The following is a 19,834-nucleotide window of genomic DNA, read 5'->3' as shown; positions in this document are numbered from 1 at the left end:
ACATTACAAGTCCCATAGAGCCCTGTAGAAAAAAAATGCTGCGAATTTCGCTGGGAAAAAAAAACGCCAGTGGGTGGGCGCCCTTACTCCGTAAATAAGCCTTGGCTGCATTTAAAAAAAAGCAAAAAACAATACATCACCTAACAGGCGCTGTCCGCTCCACCGCACTTCTCCTCCGGCAGTTCGGCGGCACGTGTTTGTAGTCTTCAGCCAGTGTTTCTAGGTCAGGGGGTTCAAAAATCCTTGCCTCCAGTAAGCGCTGGCTCTGATTGATCTTAGCAGCTCAGCCAATCACTGCAGCTCTTGATGAACCAATCGCAGCCATTCAATGCGAGGACCAATCAGAGCAGCGCTTACTGGAGGTGGGATTCCTGAACCCCTGAGCAGGAATCACTGGCTGAAGACTACAAACAAGTGTACTGGAGCTTCAGAAGGAGAAGTGCAGCGGAGCAGACAGCGCCTGTTAGGTAATGTATTGTTTTTTTTAATGCAGCTAGGGTTTTATTTAGGGACAAAGACTAGGACTTTCTACTGTAAAAGTTGCATCGCACTGCACGAAAAAATGCGTTTTCATGCGATGCGATGCAACACAAAGGAAGGCTTCATAGGGAAACATGGGCTACAAATTGCGGTAATATTCAGCAAAAAAAATTTTCTCGCAATGTAGCAGCCTACAAAACATCGCTAATGTGATGGACTCCTTGGGCTTCACATATGTCCGATTTGTAGCACTGACGCATCGCGAGAAAATCGTGCGATTTTGTCGCCTGTGTAAAAGCGGCCTAAGGCGTTGAGTGCTGAAGCCAGATGTAAGTGGAAAGCTTTACAGATGCTTACCATTTCATTTCCGTTTTTAATAAAGCTGGATCAGTCGAAAAAAACCCTAGTGTGAACGCGGCCTTATGGAACACCCCCATGATGTTATTAAAATCCTACAAAAATGCTATATTCTTTAACTGGATCAATAAAACCACAGCAACTTTTTCAAATGTCAGTTGGCAATGCGAATAAGGCCGGGCTCACACAAGCATAATTTAATTGCGTATTACGCATAAAAATGTACGCGCGCATAATACGTGGTGAATGGACTCAATGAAACTACATTGATGTAGGCCCAATGTCCACGGGCGGATTGGATTCCGCATTCGGGAGCCTGCGGCCGAGGACTCTACTTACCCATCCAGGTCTTCTGCGTACCTGTCCAGTCTTCTATTTATTACACTGCAGATGTGCATGTAAGCGACGGCTGCTACGTGCCGCACATGCGCAGTGAGATTTTTTCTTAACTCCTGCTTTCCCGCGGAATCCACGGCCCATCCGTAATTCAATTTCGGACAGGCTGCAGATTTGGCGGCTTCCATTGACTTCAATGGAAGTCGTCCATGTGGGAACCACACTGAAATGGAGCATGCTGCAATTTGCTTTCCGGACCAAAGGTCCACAAAACAAATCCGCATGCTTTAATTCATGTGTGGACGCCCAATCTTCCCTATGGGCGGCTTGATTTGCAGATCTTCCTCGTGGGTGACCCACGCGGATTCTGCAAATCCGATCCACCCGTGGACATTGGACCTAACATTGGTTGATTCAAACTTGCGTATATTCATTGCATACAATATCGCACCTAAAAAGAACGTAGAATGTTTCAATTTGAATTGCGTATGTACGCCATTTTTTACGCATGTTGCCAGGAAACATGACTTAAAAGTTGGGATGAAAAATCAGAAACCAGGAAGCCATGTGCATGAGATACGCTGTCATGCGCAGGCATACGCGATCGTAAATGCGGTGAAACACAGCTCCAAGCATCATGCGGTCAGGTGAACCCGGCCTAAGGCTACATGCACACGGATTCCTTTCTAACATGAACGAACAATCAAAAGAGTAAAAAAAATGGCAGCTTGTCCTATTTTTGACCGATTTTCGGATGAAAATAGTACATGTCAACGTGCGGGGCACCACATATCGGACAGCCGGCGGACAGGATATCCGTGTACCGACCCATCCGAGAGCCTCAGGCACAACGTTTTACACGTACGTGTGCATGCGGCCCAACATGGAGGCTGCGCTTTTTCCAAAGCAAAACAAATACAGTAAAAAATCAAGACCCTACAAAGCGGCCTGATGGAAGCTGCGGTTTATATGTGCCACTCAGCCTTCAAGCTCTTTCACACTCCTGTGATTTTGGCGCGTATTACGAGTGCGTTGCACAACTGCGTGACATGCGGTGAATGGAGTCAATGAAAGTAAACGGACTTTCACTGATCCATTCACATTAGCGTGTTGATACACGCGAGAAAAAGATCGCAGCGCACTCTATTTCTCCGCGTACCGCGCAGCGTGAACCCTATACATTCGTATGGGCAGCGTGTGCAACGCTATCCATATGCAATACATTGCGTATAGGCGGCGATACATACGCAACCCAGCTACATAGCAGGGAATTTAAAAAAAGAAAATGTCATGCTGCGCATGTCCGTGTGCATGAGATACGCGGTCATGTGCAGTATATTCGCTGCCATACGCGGTCTCTGCTGGCGTCACACCGACCGGTAAACCGTTGCGTGACTCCCACAGCGTTTTACGGTCGTGTGAATGAGCCCTTCACCGAGATATTATTAGTAGTAGTAGTAATAATAGAATTAATTGATTTTCCAGGAATTAAACACAGCACCCTCCATTTCCCTGTCATATATGTGGTGGGGAGTGTAGGAGGCCATAACCTCATTTTGGAATGTACCAAAATGCTGCCCTACAACAAACAGCGGAGTTTGGACTAAATTGATTGTCTGAAGGAATAAATAACGAGCCTCAAATATTATAGGAGGCTAGAGTACATAAACTGTAAGGAATGCGAGCACAAACAGTTTTGTTTAGGCTGAACGATAGTAGTCTCTCCCCCTGCACATTATGGTACGTTCCGTCGTCATGGTGACGCGTGCTGTGCTTCTCTCCCGTGAAGCTACCGGTGGCGGAGGAAGAAATAGGAACTTTATAAGATACTTTTAGGACGTCTTATTTCCAGGTACTTCACTGCGGGGTCCCGTGTAATTACCGGGGCCGGGATGACTGATCTACACGTGCTGCATAGGTTTATAGCCAACCTGTGAATAGGCTCCAGTAATGTTGCTGTAAGTTTCTTTAACCCCTTAAGGACATGATGACCCTTTTTTTTTAGAATTTTCATTTTTTCCTCTCCCTTTTAAACGTAACTCCTCTATTTATCTATCGACGTCGCTGTATGAGGGCTTGTTTTTTGCGTGACGAGTTGTATTTTTCAATTGTACTATTTAATGTATCATATAATGTACTGAAAAACTTTTAAAAAATTCCAAGTGGAATAAAATGACCCCTCACCCCCCCGAATTCCGCCACATTTCGGTGTGTCTTGTTTCTACGGCGCACAAACTGCAACAAAAATGACATGATAACTTTATTCTATGGGTCGGTGCGATCACTGCGATACCAAACTTGTATAGTTTTTTTTTTTTTGCTATACTACTTTTATTTTTTTTCAAATCTATTTAATTTTTTAAAATTATTTTCCACCGCCATCTTATTCGCGCAATAGCTTTTTTATTTTTCCGTCGACGTACTTGAGCGAGGGCTCATTTTTTGAGAGTTGTCCTGTAGTTTGTGTTGGTACCATTTTGGCATTCGTACATTTTTTTGATCGCTTTTTATTGCATTTTTTCTTGGAGACTGGGTGACCAAAAAAAAGTGCATTTCTGGCGTTGTTTATTTATTTTTTTTCGGACGACGTTCATTGTGTGAGGTAAGTAATGCATTATTTTGATAGATCTGACTTTTACGGACGCAGCGATACCGAATGTGTATTTATCATGAAGATGTCAAAAGTTTTTTTTAATACTTTTTTATGAATTTTTTTTTTTTAATAATTAGTAAAACTTTATTGTTCTTATTTATACTTTTTTTTTAGTCCCCACAGGGGACAACAATTTGCGATGCTTTGATTGCTGCTGCAGTATGATGTAATGCTATGACAGCGATGGAAGCGCGATATCGGGGCGGGATTCACGGTCGCATATTGCGCTCGCCCATGTAGTTAGGTTTAGGGCTCCTTCACACTGGATGTTTTAGCTGCATAATTTGTGTTGCGTTTTTGCAGCGCTGTGCTCTCTGAAATCAGCCGCGGCTATGCAGCTGATTTTGACTCAAAATCTACATTAATGTTGCGGGTTTTGACTCTGTTTTGGATTCCGAGATTTCTCTTCATAAAAAGATAAGACTTGTCCTATCCTTTGGCGGCACAACGCTGGCGGCTCCATTGACTCCTATGGGAGATTATGCTAGCCGACCGGCAAAGGGAGGTGAATGGAGTTTAACACTGCGGAGATTAAGGGAGTTGCCGCGGAGATGAAGGCTGCAGTATCACAGTTCAGAACTCCTGACATCATGGCGCCTCTGACTTGACTTCTGCTGTCATCAGAGACCAGGGCAAGGGATCAGCGCTGGATCGCCAGGGCTGAGGACGGGTGAGTACTGCTGTATTTGTTATTTTCTGATAGCTACGCAAGCCGTTCAGTTTTTAAAAAGTAACTGAAAAACCCCTTTAACGCTGCGAGGGACCTTTTTTCACAGCTTTCCTAAATATCAGACATAACTACAATTTTGAAAACAGATGATCCCACCATGAGGCACGCTGTTCTACCTTAGAAGCAATGCTATATGGGAACATCTTTGCATTATGGCACAGTAAGGACCCATAGACTTCTATTGGTGATGTATTAGGGATCCTTACAGCAGGGATCAGCGCACGATGCCCAACTAGATAGAACTGGTTGATAAAGCGAAGGATGGTCATGTTTTATAGGAACTAGGATTCATAGTTTGCTTCTTTGATTATTTCTCTTTACGCAGGTCAACATCCCTTTAAGAAATATGTCTTTAGATATGGACGATTTAGTTGTCTCTGAAGGTGAACAAGATGAAGCAGAAATGGTGTCCTTTTCAGAAGAGGAAAACCTCCCAGATTACCTCTGGACTCAAGAGGAGAACATTAAAGGTGAAGTATCATGTTCAGAGCTGGGGATACGTTTTAAAAAATATTATTCGGCCTTTATAAGGGTGACTACCCACTAGCGTTTGCAAATTTGCAACATTTTTTTTCCCAGGTGTCTATGGGGCTTAATAATGTTAAAAGCGCATTGCGGCAAAATCACAATTTACCGTGAGATCGTGATTTTGCGCAATGCGATTTTAACATTAACAAGTCCCATAGACCCCTGGAGAAAAAAAACGCTGCGAATTTCGCAGTGAAAAAGAACTGTAGTGGGTAGTCACACTAACTCTACTTGATCAGCAACAAAGCCCATGTTAATGCCCGAGTTGTGGGTCTATCCGCTCGCAACGTCCTTCTAGTTTTTAGAGTGGAATCTGCATCAAAGAGCAACTCTGGGTCTAGTATACTTCGTATGTCCATGTATTACAGGCGGAACCATGGCATTCAGCAGCGGTAGTGGGGAAGAATTGATTTTTTAAAAAAGAGGACTGTATAGTTTGGGCATTCCCTTTAGGCCGCCTGCAGACGGCCGGGTCGGATCCCGCTGCGAGGATTCCAGCCCTATGGCTTACCTGCTCCCAGCGTCTCGTCTCTGCGCTGTGTGCCAGCTGCCTCCCAGGAGCCAGCCCGTCACCACTAACATTTCTGTGCAGGCCTCTGCAGGCCTCGCGCAGAAAAAGAAGAAGCCGCGATTTGTTTTCCGCGCGTGTTATTACGCGCACAAATCACGGCCGTCTGCCTAGGATTGCGCTATTTAATGCAATCCTATGCAGGTGGGCACGGGCGGAAATTATGTGGGAAATCCCGCCGCAGAATTTCCGCCTGTGTGCAGGGGCCTTAGGCCGTCTGCAGACGGGCTGAAATTCCACGGCGGGATTTCCCGCGGAATTTCCGCCCGTGGAAGCTGCCATAGGATCGCGTTACGAAATGCAATCCTATGCAGACAGCTGCGATTTGGCCACACGGAATATCGCACGGCAACAAATCGCGGCATGCTCTATTTCTGTGCGGGGCTCTGCGAGCCACACACAGAAACGTCACTCCCCGGCCGCCGGCTCCGCTCTGCGCATGCGCCGGCACATGAAAGAGCCGGGGCCGCAGGAGCAGGTGAGTGACACGCTGCTCTCTGCAGACGCTCGGGTAGGGTCCGGCTGCGAGAATTCTCGCAGCCGGATCTGATCCGGACGTCTGGAGGCGGCCCTAATCACTGCTAACATCCTCAGTGAGCCAACCTGGATTCTAGACTAGTAGCTCTTACCTACATGAATACATTGTTGCGTACTGTCCGTACTTGAGACATTTGTGTTTTGCTTAACTCAAAAAGGATTACTTAAACTGTACACAATGTATCCACCTTCTAGTATTAGGTCTCTATCTGGTTTTGATGGTAGACATTGAGAGTGGCCCAGCCAGAGGCATCCGATAGCGGCTTATCTCCATCTCCCTATGGGAATAATCATGCATGCTTATTGGGTTGTTGTTGGTGACGAGATCTGTTGGTCAAATAAGAGTTCTGCTGACATTTGTCTTATGCGGCCCGACATTTATATGACATGCAGAACAATAAAGGTCCTTTAGCCATGGGGCTAGACGTTGACATCCTTCTGACACCGCCGTTAGCAGACATTCTATAAATATGCATTGTATTAGATGTTTACTTTCCATTTTCTTCAGCCGTACTTTCCCAGCATATAATTATGTGTTTATTCATGCAGTCTGTTGCTTCTTTTCTCCTTGAAGGTGATGAATTTACTTTTGGAGACACAACAGAAAAAAATCAAATTGAAGATCCTGCTGATGAAATAAGTGACAGCTTCGACTCTGAATCTAACTGGTACGGCCGGCCCGGCCTGCGTCTTGTCGTGTATCTGGGGACCGCACTGTGATTGCTGTGATTTTACCATAGGTTTTTATGATGCACACAGGAAAGTAGATAGCAAACAATAACCATTCGATGCTTGCTTTATGCTATTTTTATGCAGTCGTCGGAGCATTAAACTCCGGTGAAATAGGTTGAATCTTCTCAGAGGATTGTTCTGAGCGCAGCTATGCCTGTTTATTTATTTATTTGCTAGTGTGATTACTAAATGAGCAGTTTTTGCTGAACCGTCATGACAGTGACAGCAATACTAAAGGAGATTTAGAGCTGGCAGAGCGGTGGAATAGCTCAATAAATGGCGTATACGGAGGAGAAACATGGAAATAATGAGCCCACTGTTAAGACATCATGTGTTATAAACACAGCAAACCTGCATAAAACTATCCTATTTAAATTGGTCCTCCAAGAAAAATGTTTTGTAAACTCTAGCAACCAATCACAAGTTCAGTCTTAGTACTAGTGCATATATAACCATATATTGTAGATTTTATGGATCTGCATAAGAGTAATCAGCTGAGTATATCTTATTGTGGCTTACAGAATAGAAGTTCTATTCACTTTCTCATTCTCATTGTGTCGCTTCTTCTATCACTTTTGTAAAGTGCATCAATGACTCAAATGTAAATTCTTTATGGACATGAATGTATTTATAAAAGATTAAAGGGTTTTTCCAGGCATTTACTATTGAGGACCTATCCTCAGCATCTATAGTTCATCCGCCACATAGGTTCTCCACTGATCATCTGATCCTGCTGCCTGTGCAGCTGACTGCATTGGGGTTGGAGCCAGAAGTGTAGTAGAAGTCTTTGCTCCCATTGGTTTCAATAGGAGCAGAGCCTTCTATTACACTTCTGCATCCAACCCCAATGCAGACATGGGTTGGCTGCATAGACAGTGGGCCTGAAGATATGATGATTGGTGGGGATCCCAAGTGACTCCCGCAGGTCAACTATTAATGGCCTATTCTGAGAATAGGTCATTGTTAGTAAATGCCTGGAAAACCCCTTTAACCCCTTAAGGACCAAGCTGTTTTGTACCTTAACCCCTTCACGACCAAGGATGTACCGGTACGTCCTGTGGCCGCACCGGTACGTCCTGTGGCCGCGGGGTATGTATGAAAAGAGGTTGCGATGCAACCTCTCTTCATACAGCCGCGCGGCCGATCACGGCTATTAACCATTTAAATGCCGCTGTCAATTCTGACAGCGACATTTAAATCCCCCGAACGTTCGGGTCCCGTGCGGCCCCCCCGCGGTGAGATCGGGGGAGCCGTGCAGGTGTCATGGCAGCCGGGGGCCTAATGAAAGGCCCCAGGGCTGCCTTAACAGACTGCCTATCAAGCCATCCACACAGGGTGGCTTGATAGACTGCCTGTCAAAAAGCAGTAAGACGTAATGCTATGGCATTACGTCATACTGCAGGAGCGATCAAAGCATCGCATCTTAAAGTCCCCCAGGGGGACTTCAAAGTAATGTAAAAAAAAAAATCAATAAAGTTTTTTTTAATTGAAAAAAAAAAAAAAGTTGTAAAAGTTTAAATCACCCCCTCTTTTGCCATATCTATTATTAAAAAATCGAAATAATAAATCAAAAATATGTATTTGGTATCGCCGCGTCCGTAAAAGTCCGAACTATCAAAGTAGCGCGTTATTTTTCCTGCCCGGTGAACGTCGTCCGAAAATAAAATAAAGAACGTCAGAAATGCACTTTTTTAGTTACCCTGTCTCCCAGAAAAAACGCAATAAAAAGCGATCAAAAGGTCGTATGTATTCCAAAATGGTACTATCAGAAACTACAGGACATCCCGCAAAAAATGAGACCTTGCTCAACTACGTCGACGGAAAAATAAAAAAGTTATTGCACGCACAAAATGATGGCAGAAAATAATTGAAAAAAATGTTATGTCTTTGAAAAAAAAAAAGAGGAGTATAGTAAAAAAAAAAAAAAAAACCATACAAGTTTGGTATCGTAGTAATCGTACCGACCCATAGAATAAAGTTATCATGTCGTTTTTGTTGCCGTTTGTGCGCCGTAAAAGCAAAACGCACTAAAAGATGGCGAAATGTCGTTTTTTGTTTTTCATTTTACTCCAGTTAGAATTTTTTTAAAGTTTTTCAGTACATTATATGGTACTTTAAATAGCACCATTGAAAAATACAACTCGTCCCGCAAAAAACAAGCCCTCATACAGCGATGTCAATGGATAAATAAAGGAGTCACGATTTTTTTAAAGGGGGGAGGAAAAACGAAAATGGAAAACGAAAAATGGCCGCATCATTAAGGGGTTAAGGACCAGACACTTTTTAGGGATTTTACCCATGTGGCGGTTTTACTGCCGTATTTTGTTTCCTTTAGCTACCAAAATTATTTTTACTGCAGTTTTTTTTCATGACATATAGGGCGATTTTTTGAAAATCTTTTTTACTGACTTTTTTTTCCGTTTTTTAGTTTTATTGGGGGTAAAATGCTAGAAAAGGTTTTTTTAACATTTATAGTTTTTTTTTTAAAATTTAGTATATTTATGCTAAAATAAAGTATGGGAACGGGTTTCTCTATTTGTTTTGGCCGATTTGATGTATAATATGTAAGGTTTTGTTTTACAGGGCACATACGGCAACGGTTTTTGTTGGCGTCGGCTTTGTGTTATTTTCTTTCTTATGTATATATTGTTGTTTTATACTGTAATATTGTTCTGCTTGTGTATGTAATTATGTTTTTTTTTACTATCTATGTTCCCCATGGCGTCATATAAGACCTCTGGGGGACATTCATTTTTTTATTTTTTTTTTAATTTGACACTTTCCCACTGTAGCTGGGGCATCCATAGAAGCCCCATTTACGGGGGAAAGCAACCCCTTGTAGTGACATTAGTCACTGGCAAAGCTGGCCAGGGTCTGGTATGACCCTTAAGCTCTGCTGTAGCAGGGAACCCCGTCTGTCACATGACCCAGTCCCGGGCTCAGGGAGTGAAAGTTACACTGTACTTTCACTTTCTAGTACACAGTGCTCTTTGAGCGCTGTGTACTCGAGGGAAGGAAAAGGCAGGAAGGGTTAAAAACTCCTTCGGGTTATCAGCTGTTACTAACAGCGGACAACCCGTCCTGCCTCTAATTGATTGCAGAGCAAGACGCTTAAAGCGCCGCCATAATTTTATTATTGGCGGTGCTTTAAACCCAGGACCAGGTGCCGTAAATTTACTGTGCCTGATCCTTAATGGGTTAAAGCAATGGGCACTGAGGGTTCACACTACACAGTATTATTGGTAGGGCTACATACTGTTTTACCTCATTCACTGAATCCACTAAGAAGGCACTGCTATGTGAAAATATATTTACCTATTACATTTTTCTTGGTCAGTTAGTACTGCAGTGAGCTCTTTTGCCATTTCTGGTTATCTGACAACAGTGTGATGAGCAGAGAGGTATTAGTGCAGTATGTCTTCACCAGAAGTATGGGTTGGCGGGCTTACCTACAGGTAGATGCTCAGGTCAAGCCCAAAGCTGACAAAAGCTGACACTAAAGGGCCATTCACACTGAACGAATTTCGGGCAAACAATGCTCGACACTGGTCCCTGTGTGTACTCACTCCCATGCTGCTGCACAGTAGCAAGTATTGCTGGTTTGCTCAACAGGGGGCCGGGGGTGGCTATTGGAGATTTCTCTAATCACTCTCGCCCCGCCCCTCTCCACTCGCTTTAGCAGTGGCCGTTCAGTATGATCGTTCAGTGTAAACAGCAGCCTTACAGTACTGAACGGTTGCTGCTAAAGTGAATGGAGAGGGGCAGGAAGGGGTAAGGAGCGGGGAGAGAAATCTCCTGCAGCCTCCCCGCCACCCTGCTGGCCGCTCTGTGAGCGAGCTAGCGGTATTGTAGTATGTCTACACCAGGGTGTGAAACTGAGCGTAACCTGGGCGTTACCTGTAAGTTAGCCCAGCCAACCCATACTTCCAGTGAAGACATACTGCACTAATATCGGGCAGAGAATCCTTTACTTCCCACCTAGTTGACAGATTCTGTTATTTGGATATAGCAGTGTTAAATGGTTACTAACTTTTCAACAAACTTGTGCTTACGTGATATGATAACTAGATAAAGTGCAAATAGTTTTATTTACCTTTAAAAATCCCTGTAAAGTACAGGCTATAAGGGGTCTCCATTTCTCCTAATTTGCTGTTCATAGCCTGTTGTCAATGAAGTCCATCTCTAGTAACGGAGGTAACAAGATGATGAACAGGAAGTGGATGAGGTTGATGACTCATGCTGCCCATAGATGTATTTATTGAGAAAAGGGGGAGAAAGAAAGAGAGAGCAAAGATACTCACTTAGATGCGTATAGTAACAGCCCATGAAATCACATCAACACTGCTCAGTCTTGCTGTACACTGCCCTCCATGATGCTGTTATGTCTCTGTGTGTGATACAGAAGTAAGGAAGCAGAATCTGCTTTTTTCTCTATGTGCATTGTATAGAAGAAATTATAACAGCAGTTTCCTCCCACCAGCTGAGAAAGAACTGAGAATCAGATATACAGCCTGCAGGGGAAAACTTGTGAAAAATGCCATATATAAGTCACGTAACAACCAGAAACAGTGTTATTCCTCATGTACACACACAGCAGCTTCTTCTGAATAGTTAACTGAAATTGCAAGTCATTTTAATGGCGTTGTCCGGAACTTTTTGGATATTTTTCTATTGATGACCTGTCCTCAGGAAAGGTCAGCAATAGATGATTGACAGAGGTCTGCCGCTTGGGATCTCCACAGTTCAACTGAATACCAGCACGGCTGTCAATGTGCTCAGTGCTGGAAGCAGATACTGCTGACAACATTGGAGTTGCCTGGTTTGGTACTGTAGGCACGACTCCCATTCTGTTGAGTGGGAGTTGTGCCTTCAATGCCAACTCAGACCACTGCTCTTCAGCAGCACAATCTGGTTTCTGTGCAGACCACATTGACATCGGCGCAGGTAATCAACTGATCAGTGGGAAACCCGAAGAGGCGGACCCCTAGCCAATCAACTCTTTCTATGAATTACCGAGCATAGGTAATTCATAGAAAAAAACCCAAACAGTCCTGGACAACCCCTTTAAGCCCCCCGGAAATGTGATCCAACAACATCTATGGACATTTTTTATCGACCCATAAAAAAGTGCCTATTTTTTGTGACAGGTGCATTTTGTGGAGGTCTTTTCAGTTCTTCTCTTTTCTTAAATACTTGCATTCTTCATCAAACAACAATTCTGGAGCTCCATTTCGTAGAACTCTCATTGTGTTATTTCTCTACCATGCCTCCTAAAAATGTGTCACTAAATTGACTACTGTACGTTACCATTCTACTTGTCAAGGATATGCCCCCACAGTTTGTCACTGTCAGCACTGATGGGACAATATCAGAGCATGTAGGGGCACATCTCATCACAAACTGTGTATTTATTTTGTCGGAGAAGTAAAGGTCTAACTCAATATAGACAGGCAGCAATCCTAATCTCCCGTTCCCTCACAAACACACCTTCTCACAGGGCTTTGAAATGAGATTTCAACTATTCTGAGTTATTTTCCTATCTGAACTGTCTAGTAGGACCCTAGAGAGGAAGCTGGATGGGCATAAAGAGCTGCTTTTAAATAGCCTGTATTGTAGTCGTAATGGCAGAACCCATTTCAACATTTTATAGACACATAAACACCATTATTGGGCCAAGTCCACATGTGTGTTGCGATTTCCGTTTTTTTACTCCATCATAGTAGCAGAAAAACTAGATTTAGGCTGTGATGAATCTGTCACACGATGGGTACCAATGGCACCTGACGAACACTAACAGCTCCCTATGGACCCAGTTGACTTACAATGATATCTGTTGGGTTCCATCTCGGTGTTGATTGTTTTACTGGAAAAAAAGCAAAGCTGCAAATGGGAAGAATTCTGCAATGGAGGCGCCTAACCGAGCCTCGGACGCAGATGTGAGCAGAACCCAAAGCATCGGGTAGTTATTTATTAAGATGAAAACATGTGAGCTGACAGGTTCCTTTTACAGTAATCCAATATATTTCTGCATCTGTGATTTTCTCACATCTAGGTCCTGCGAACAGTATACCAATCAGCAGGAGATGATGAAAGATACAAGACATGTCGATAAGGTTCGGGTCTTCAGACTGCGTAAAAAACTAAACCAGCTGAACAGTTTTCAACAGGAGAAGGAATTAATGATTCAGAAAGTCAGGTTTGTTTTCTCGTACGCTTTACAACAGCCAGGAGTTTTGTCTGGATGCAGTAACTAGATTCTGCGCGCTTTTATAATGCAACTGATAAGACTCTGTGGAAATTTCTTGGGAATACCTACAGTTATCTGCGCTGAACTTCCGGCCTCATTATAAAGACTGACAGCTGCGCCTACATAAGTAATTTCACATTTAAAGACTTTGTAATAAGCAGGCCAGGTAAGGCAATTACAAATAAGGCAGCAGCCAAGCGTAGTAAGGCCGACCTCACCTGTCCACCCCCAGTGATACTGTTATAACCTTAGACCCTACACATAAACAGAACTCATGTATAAGACATTTCTGTATGTTCCAGCAGCCACGTCTGTTTCATTGGATGCATTTCATGCGCAATGTATAAAAAGGAAGGATAGGTAAAAAAAATAGTGTCCAGCGGCTAACCAAATATAAAGGAAAAATCAATGGTGTCTGGAAATAGCATCAATGTGGTAAGGGGGAAAGTTCAAGTGGTTTCTGTTGTCTTGAGAATTGCGTTCTACTGCTCAAGCTTGATAATTTAGTAATACATACGTGGAGGAAAAGAAGAACATTACAGCTTTATATTAAAGGCATTTTCCAAGCAAAGACTATTGATGATGTATCCTTAGGATAGATCATCAATAATTGTAGAAGCCAGGTAGGGAAGGGAAAATGGAGAAAATGCTCACCTCTATACAGGATAGATACTTACCTCCTAGGAGAGGTAAGTTGGTAGGCTTTGACTTTTTAAATTAATTACTAATAAAATTTATTCTTTTTAACTCTATATCTGTGACGGCCTCAACCTATAAAAAATATAGATACTTCATACCACTGTGATTTGTGACATGGATTCCTTAGTTGCAGCAATGTGCGCCCTTGTCTCACCTGCCTTCAAGCAGGAAGGGAGTGCACTACTATAAAAGGTGACACTATAGATGGTGAGTTAAAGGAGATGTCCCGAGGCAGCAAGTGGGTCTATACACTTCTGTATGGCCATAATAATGCACTTTGTAATATACATTGTGCATTAATTATGAGCCATACAGAAGTTATAAAAAGTTTTATACTTACCTGCTCCGTTGCTGGCGTCCTCGTCTCCATGGTGCCGACTAATTTTCGCCCTCCGATGGCCAAATTAGCCGCGCTTGCGCAGTCCGGGTCTTCTCCTCTTCTCTATGGGGCTCCGTGTAGCTCCGTGTAGCTCCGCCCCGTCACGTGCCGATTCCAGCCAATCAGGAGGCTGGAATCGGCAATGGACCGCACAGAAGCCCTGCAGTCCATGAAGCCAGAGGATCCCGGCGGCCATCTTCAGCAGGTGAGTATGAAGACGCCGGACCGCCGGGATTCAGGTAAGCGCTGTGCTGTTTGTTTTTTTAACCCCTGCATCGGGGTTGTCTCGCGCCGAACGGGGGGGGGGGGGGTTTAAAAAAAAAAAAACCCGTTTCGGCGCGGGACATCTCCTTTAATGCTTGGATGTACCTCATTTTCTTCTGAGGTTAGGATAGACAACAGCACAGTTAACTCTATTCTGTTTGTCCACCTCGATGGGGTAACAGGGAGAGTCCTACCTCCCCATATTATCTGAAACCAAGAGGTAGTTGAAGACTGTCGACGATGCTTACCTTCAGGTACCTATCTACCCAGTGCATTAGCGATTTTTCTGCTTTGCCATCTGGTCGAATCACTATCAGTTCAGGGTACTTCCATTTAGGTTAGCAACGACCCCCCAAGTTTTCACGAAGGTTCTGGTTTCAATGATGGCTATTCTTTATGCTACAGACATGGTGATAGTGGACATTCCCTATTTCGATGACATCATGAACCTGTCGACCCACCTGGAGAACCTCCACATCACTCTAGACACACTGTCCAGGTTCACATCTGAGAGGTTGAGGGTAATCTGAAGAATCTCTTGGGTCAAGGAATTTGGTTTAAAAAAGAGACCAAGCTATCGATAAATGTGTTAGAACTTCGGGCCATTCTCTGGTCCCTTCATCACTTCGCACTCCAGCTGACAGGACTACCAGTGCGAGTTTAAACACAACAACGTGACGGCTGTCGTGTATATAAATCATCAAGGCAGGACTTGCAGCACCAAGGTCATGCAGGAAGCAGAGAAAATCTTGACGTGGGTCGAAGATCATCTTACAGCACTATCAGCAGTCGACAAATTGGAAGTAGACAACTGGATAGCCAACACCCTCAGCAGAGAGACAGTTAATCTAGGAGAATGTGAAGTACATCCCAAAGTCTTTTGGGAACTTTGTCGAAGGTGGGGTCATCTGGACGTCGACCTCATGGTGTCCAGAATTAATCGCAAGCTTCCAGTCTTTGTGGCCAGGTCTCAGGACCCCCAAGCTCGAGTAGTGGACTCTCTTGTAGTTTCATGGACAGAATTCCGGTTTCCGAACATCTACCCCTCCATTGAAGATGAAGATATAGCTTCCGATGATCCTTAATTGGGCCAGTAGGGCATGGTACACGGATCTAGTCAACCTGCTCATCGACTCTCCGTGGCACATCCCCCTTCAAGAAGATCTTCTCTAAGTATCATCATAAGAGCCCATGGATTTGCGGAACCTGTCATTCAAACCATAATGGAGGCTAGGAAACCCTCCCCTTTTTGAGTTTATCATCAAGTTTGGAAAAATTGCTTTTGCTGATGTGAATAAGGCAATTTTCATGCTATGCATTTCTCTATATCCCATCTCCCATCATTCCTACAGGAGGGTCTGGATAACGGTGTGAGTCTTAGTTCTTTAAAGGGTCAGGTATCTGCACTATCCATACTATTCTACATAGGGTCGCTCCTCCATACCGTCCACCTATCCGTCCTTGGGACCTTAATTTCAGAATGGATGTGTTGTAGTCTCAATTATTTAAACTGTTAAGAGACATTCCAGCTCGTTTGTTGACCTGGAAGATGACCACCTTGGTAGCGGTCACATCAATCCGATGGGTCTCAGAACTCGCAGCTTTGTTGGCTAAGCCTCCGTTCACTGTCTTTCATCAGGATAAAGTGGTCCTGTTTCCTGTGCCTTCCTTGCTGCTTAACGTGATGTCGGCATTCCACATCAATGAAGACATTGTTCTGCCTTCATATTGTCCATCCACAGTTCATCTGAGAACATGTTCTTCACAAATTGGGTCTCGTGTGAGCTTTGCAGATCTACCTTCCTCAAACGGTGAGACTTTCTGTTCTTGTTTCCTAATGACCCAAGACGTGGTCTTGCGGATTCCAAGATAGTAATTTCTCACTGGACCCGATCAACGGTGCTAAAGCAAAACACCTCAGTTCCGTGTTACAGGGTACATAAAGTATCACGTGACGGACGGCTTCCTTTGCCCACAATGGAAGCCAGCCACACGTTTTTCCGCGGCAATTAGAGCATGCCGCGTTTTTTTCACGCTTTCTAGCCCTAAATAATGTTTTTGTCAGAAGGACTGTTTATTGTGTCTCCTACTTGAATGCTCCTACTGCTTGCATACAAACTAATTAGAATGGTGCCTGCAGGGGGGTTGTAGCTACTTTTTCTGCTTAGTGTCTGCCTCCTAGTGGCAATAGCTTTACCCAAGGTCTTCAGCTGTGTCCCCCTATGAACGAGACTAGAAAGTAAGTACAAATATCATGGCTCTAATATTATCTTTGCTAATTCATATATTTTAATTAAACATGAGGGTTATGGGACGTACCCATTTATTAATTTCCTAGAAGGGGTGTTGAGTGTGTTTATCAAAATACTAACGATGACCGTGTGTGACATGCTGTGCCCCTGATCACATGACGGTGACGACATCTCCTGTGCTGTGCTGCTTCTGATGCCTGTTGTGTGTGCCATTCTATAATAGAATATGGACTGTTATTTGTATAGTGCCAACAATAGCGCTTTCAGGTAATTTTTATTTAGTACCCCCCACCAAACTGGGTACTCATTTTAAGTGAGCTGGCTACCAGGATTGAACCCACAACCTTCAGATCGTGAGTGAGAACTTAAAGGGGTTGTCCCGCGGCAGCAAGTGGGTCTATACACTTCTGTATGGCCATATTAATGCACTTTGTAATGTACATTGTGCATTAATTATGAGCCATACAGAAGTTATAAAAAGTTTTTCACTTACCTGCTCCGTTGCTGGCGTCCTTGTCTCCATGGTTGCCGTCTAATTTTCGCCGTCTAATGGCCAAATTAGACGCGCTTGCGCAGTCCGGGTCTTCTGCTTTCTTCAATGGGGCTCCGTGTAGCTCCGCCCCGTCACGTGCCGATTCCAGCCAATCAGGAGGCTGGAATCGGCAATGGACCGCACAGAAGCCCTGCGGTCCACCGAGGAAGAAGATCCCCGCGGCCATCTTCACCGGGTAAGTAAGAAGTCACCGGAGCGCGGGGATTAAGGTAAGCGCTCTCCGGTGTTCTTTTTTAACCCCTGCATCGGGGTTGTCTCGCGCCGAACGGAGGGGGGGGGGTTGAAAAAAAAAACAAACCCGTTTCGGCGCGGGACAACCCCTTTAAGACTGCATTTCTGCTGCCCTAACACTCTGCGTCACACAAGGCTCATATAGAAGCCTATGCTATGAGGAAGAACTGTTAGGCCTCTTTCACACAAGCGTCATTTTGACGCAGAGTAGGCATGTCAAAAAATCGCTTTTAAAAGAACTTATGGTTTTCTATGGGTTCTTTGAGATGAACGATTTTATGAGTCTGTGGAAAGGGGTAGGGAGTTTAACATCCCCGAAGGGAGTCCCAGTGGGGATAAAAAATGCCCATGCGGGGATGAAGGGAGTCCTGTGTACACCTAATGTCTGGCATGCTTGTACAAAAAAAATAAAAAAGGTTAGCAGTACCCAATGGAAATGTATATATGCACGTTAAACCATGGCTGCAACATACAGTAGAAGCAGAAACCAAAAATGGCAACAGCACGCAAAATACATTTATACATACCTATAATCAATAGTCTAACCACATTAAATAATGCAAGGTTCTTGGTATATAAAGATCAAATTAAACACTAGAGCCTCGTGTGGCACAGAGTGTAAGCTCTCACCTATGACCCAAAGGTTGTGAGTTCACTCCCTGCTTGATTCAGGTAGCCGGCTCAAGGTTGACTCAGCCTTCCAACCTTCTGAGGTTGGTAAAATGAGAACCCAGCTTGGTGGGGGGTAATAAGTAATAATTACCTGAAAGCGCTGTGGAATACGTTGGGGCTATACAAATACCAAGATTTATTTATTTTATTTAAATTGGCCCATATACCAACGTCCAGGTGACCAAGCTTTCAGATGGGTCCTAACGCTAAAACCAGGTGGTTTAATTTCAACCTGGAAAGCTGAGTTTCTACCTCTCAGAATGCTCCTCTGCCTTCACTTGGTCGTGCACACCTGCCACCCATTTACCTTCTGTCCCTCCTACTGGAACACCTAAATGGTATCCTACCTTCCCTGGTTTTATTTGTAGGCTTAGTCCCAAGAGAGGAGCATTCTGAGAGGTAGGAACTCAGCTTTCCCAGGTTAAGATTATACCACCTGGTTTTAGCGTTAGGACCCATCTGAAAGCTTGGTCACCTGGACGTTGGTAGATGGGCCAATGTAACTTGATCAAATTATATACCAAGAACCTTGCATTATTTAATGTGGTTAGAGTATTGATTATAGGTATGTATACCTCTGATAGTAAATTTATTTTGCATGCTATTGCCATTTTTGGTTTCTGCTTCTAATGTCTGGCATGCTGATGGCCGATCACTCATATGAATGCAGTAACATTGCGGCCAGTCGTTATCTTACATATATCTTTGTCTTTATAAATCTTTCTAAGATCAAATCTTGAATAGAGGGGCAATATTATATATTGAGATTATGTATTTTTGTCTCTCTTTTTGTACATCTTAGAATCTTACTTGCTTTTGCAGCTGCTGCTTGACACTGAGTGCTTCTTATCTTCCTAGTAAAGTAGCTATATACCCAGGTTTTTCTCTTGTTTTATTATCTGTGCTTACAATCTATATCGTTATGAAATTTGCAGCCTTCATGGTTTTTGGTAGATGATTTATCTCAACTTTTCCTAGGCTGTCTTCTGTTGAAGCTAGGAGAACACTATATATTACATCACTACTATGTGCGCAAAGTTCTCATCCATCACATTTTATGATCGAACCTTAGGTTGTGAGTTTTCTTAGAGCATGTTGTTCACATCATGCAGTATAAACTTTAATTTGGGGTGGTATGATATGTTAATGGCTTGAAGAAATAGCTTTCTGCTTCCTACATTCTCTGTTTAATAGCAAAATCAAATACTGGAGACAACAGTGTGCAAATAGTTGAAAAATAGTCATATTAATTATTGGACTGATTAGACAATTCTGTGATACATATAAGTTGTTGCCATTCAATAAAATACTATAGATTTATGTAGTAGAGAAAAAAAAATCACGTACACATTTTTAATCTTTTGCAACAGAGAAGAACTGAAGGCATGTGAGGAGAGAATCGAGTCTCTGGAGCAACAAAAATCTAGCGTGGAAATGGATATTCAGAATGAACTGAAGAATTCTAACATGTAAGCAAGTTACGTCATATTCTGAAGCTAGAGAGACCTTACCCAGTCCGAATCTTAAGGAAGGCAAAAAAAAGTTTAGGCAAAATCCAGTTTTCCTCATTTTCCTCCTCTTACTGCAAAAATTCCTTCCTAATTCAAAATATGTTA

At 43.5% G+C, this 19,834-nt stretch overlaps 1 protein-coding gene across 2 annotated transcripts in view; it reads left to right on the top strand.

Moving 5' to 3' along the window:
* Nucleotides 1–2,929: 2,929 nt before the first annotated feature.
* The window catches only part of CFAP74 (cilia and flagella associated protein 74), a 168,891-nt gene continuing 151,986 nt past the window's right edge, over nucleotides 2,930–19,834 (top strand). Inside the window, exons 1-5 of one of the 2 annotated variants that reach the window (XM_066606837.1) lie at nucleotides 2,930–3,025; nucleotides 4,882–5,026; nucleotides 6,764–6,857; nucleotides 12,974–13,117; nucleotides 19,589–19,687. In XM_066606837.1, coding sequence (XP_066462934.1) covers nucleotides 4,903–5,026; nucleotides 6,764–6,857; nucleotides 12,974–13,117; nucleotides 19,589–19,687 — 461 coding nt within the window. In that variant the 5' untranslated portion in view covers nucleotides 2,930–3,025; nucleotides 4,882–4,902. Of the gene's footprint in view, nucleotides 3,132–4,881; nucleotides 5,027–6,763; nucleotides 6,858–12,973; nucleotides 13,118–19,588; nucleotides 19,688–19,834 lie in introns of both variants that reach the window. The other variant, XM_066606838.1, reaches the window with a different exon arrangement.

Source organism: Eleutherodactylus coqui, chromosome 6 (genome assembly GCF_035609145.1).
Source record: "Eleutherodactylus coqui strain aEleCoq1 chromosome 6, aEleCoq1.hap1, whole genome shotgun sequence".
NCBI lineage: Eukaryota > Metazoa > Chordata > Amphibia > Anura > Eleutherodactylidae > Eleutherodactylus > Eleutherodactylus coqui.
This window is presented reverse-complemented; position numbering and strand designations above follow the sequence as displayed.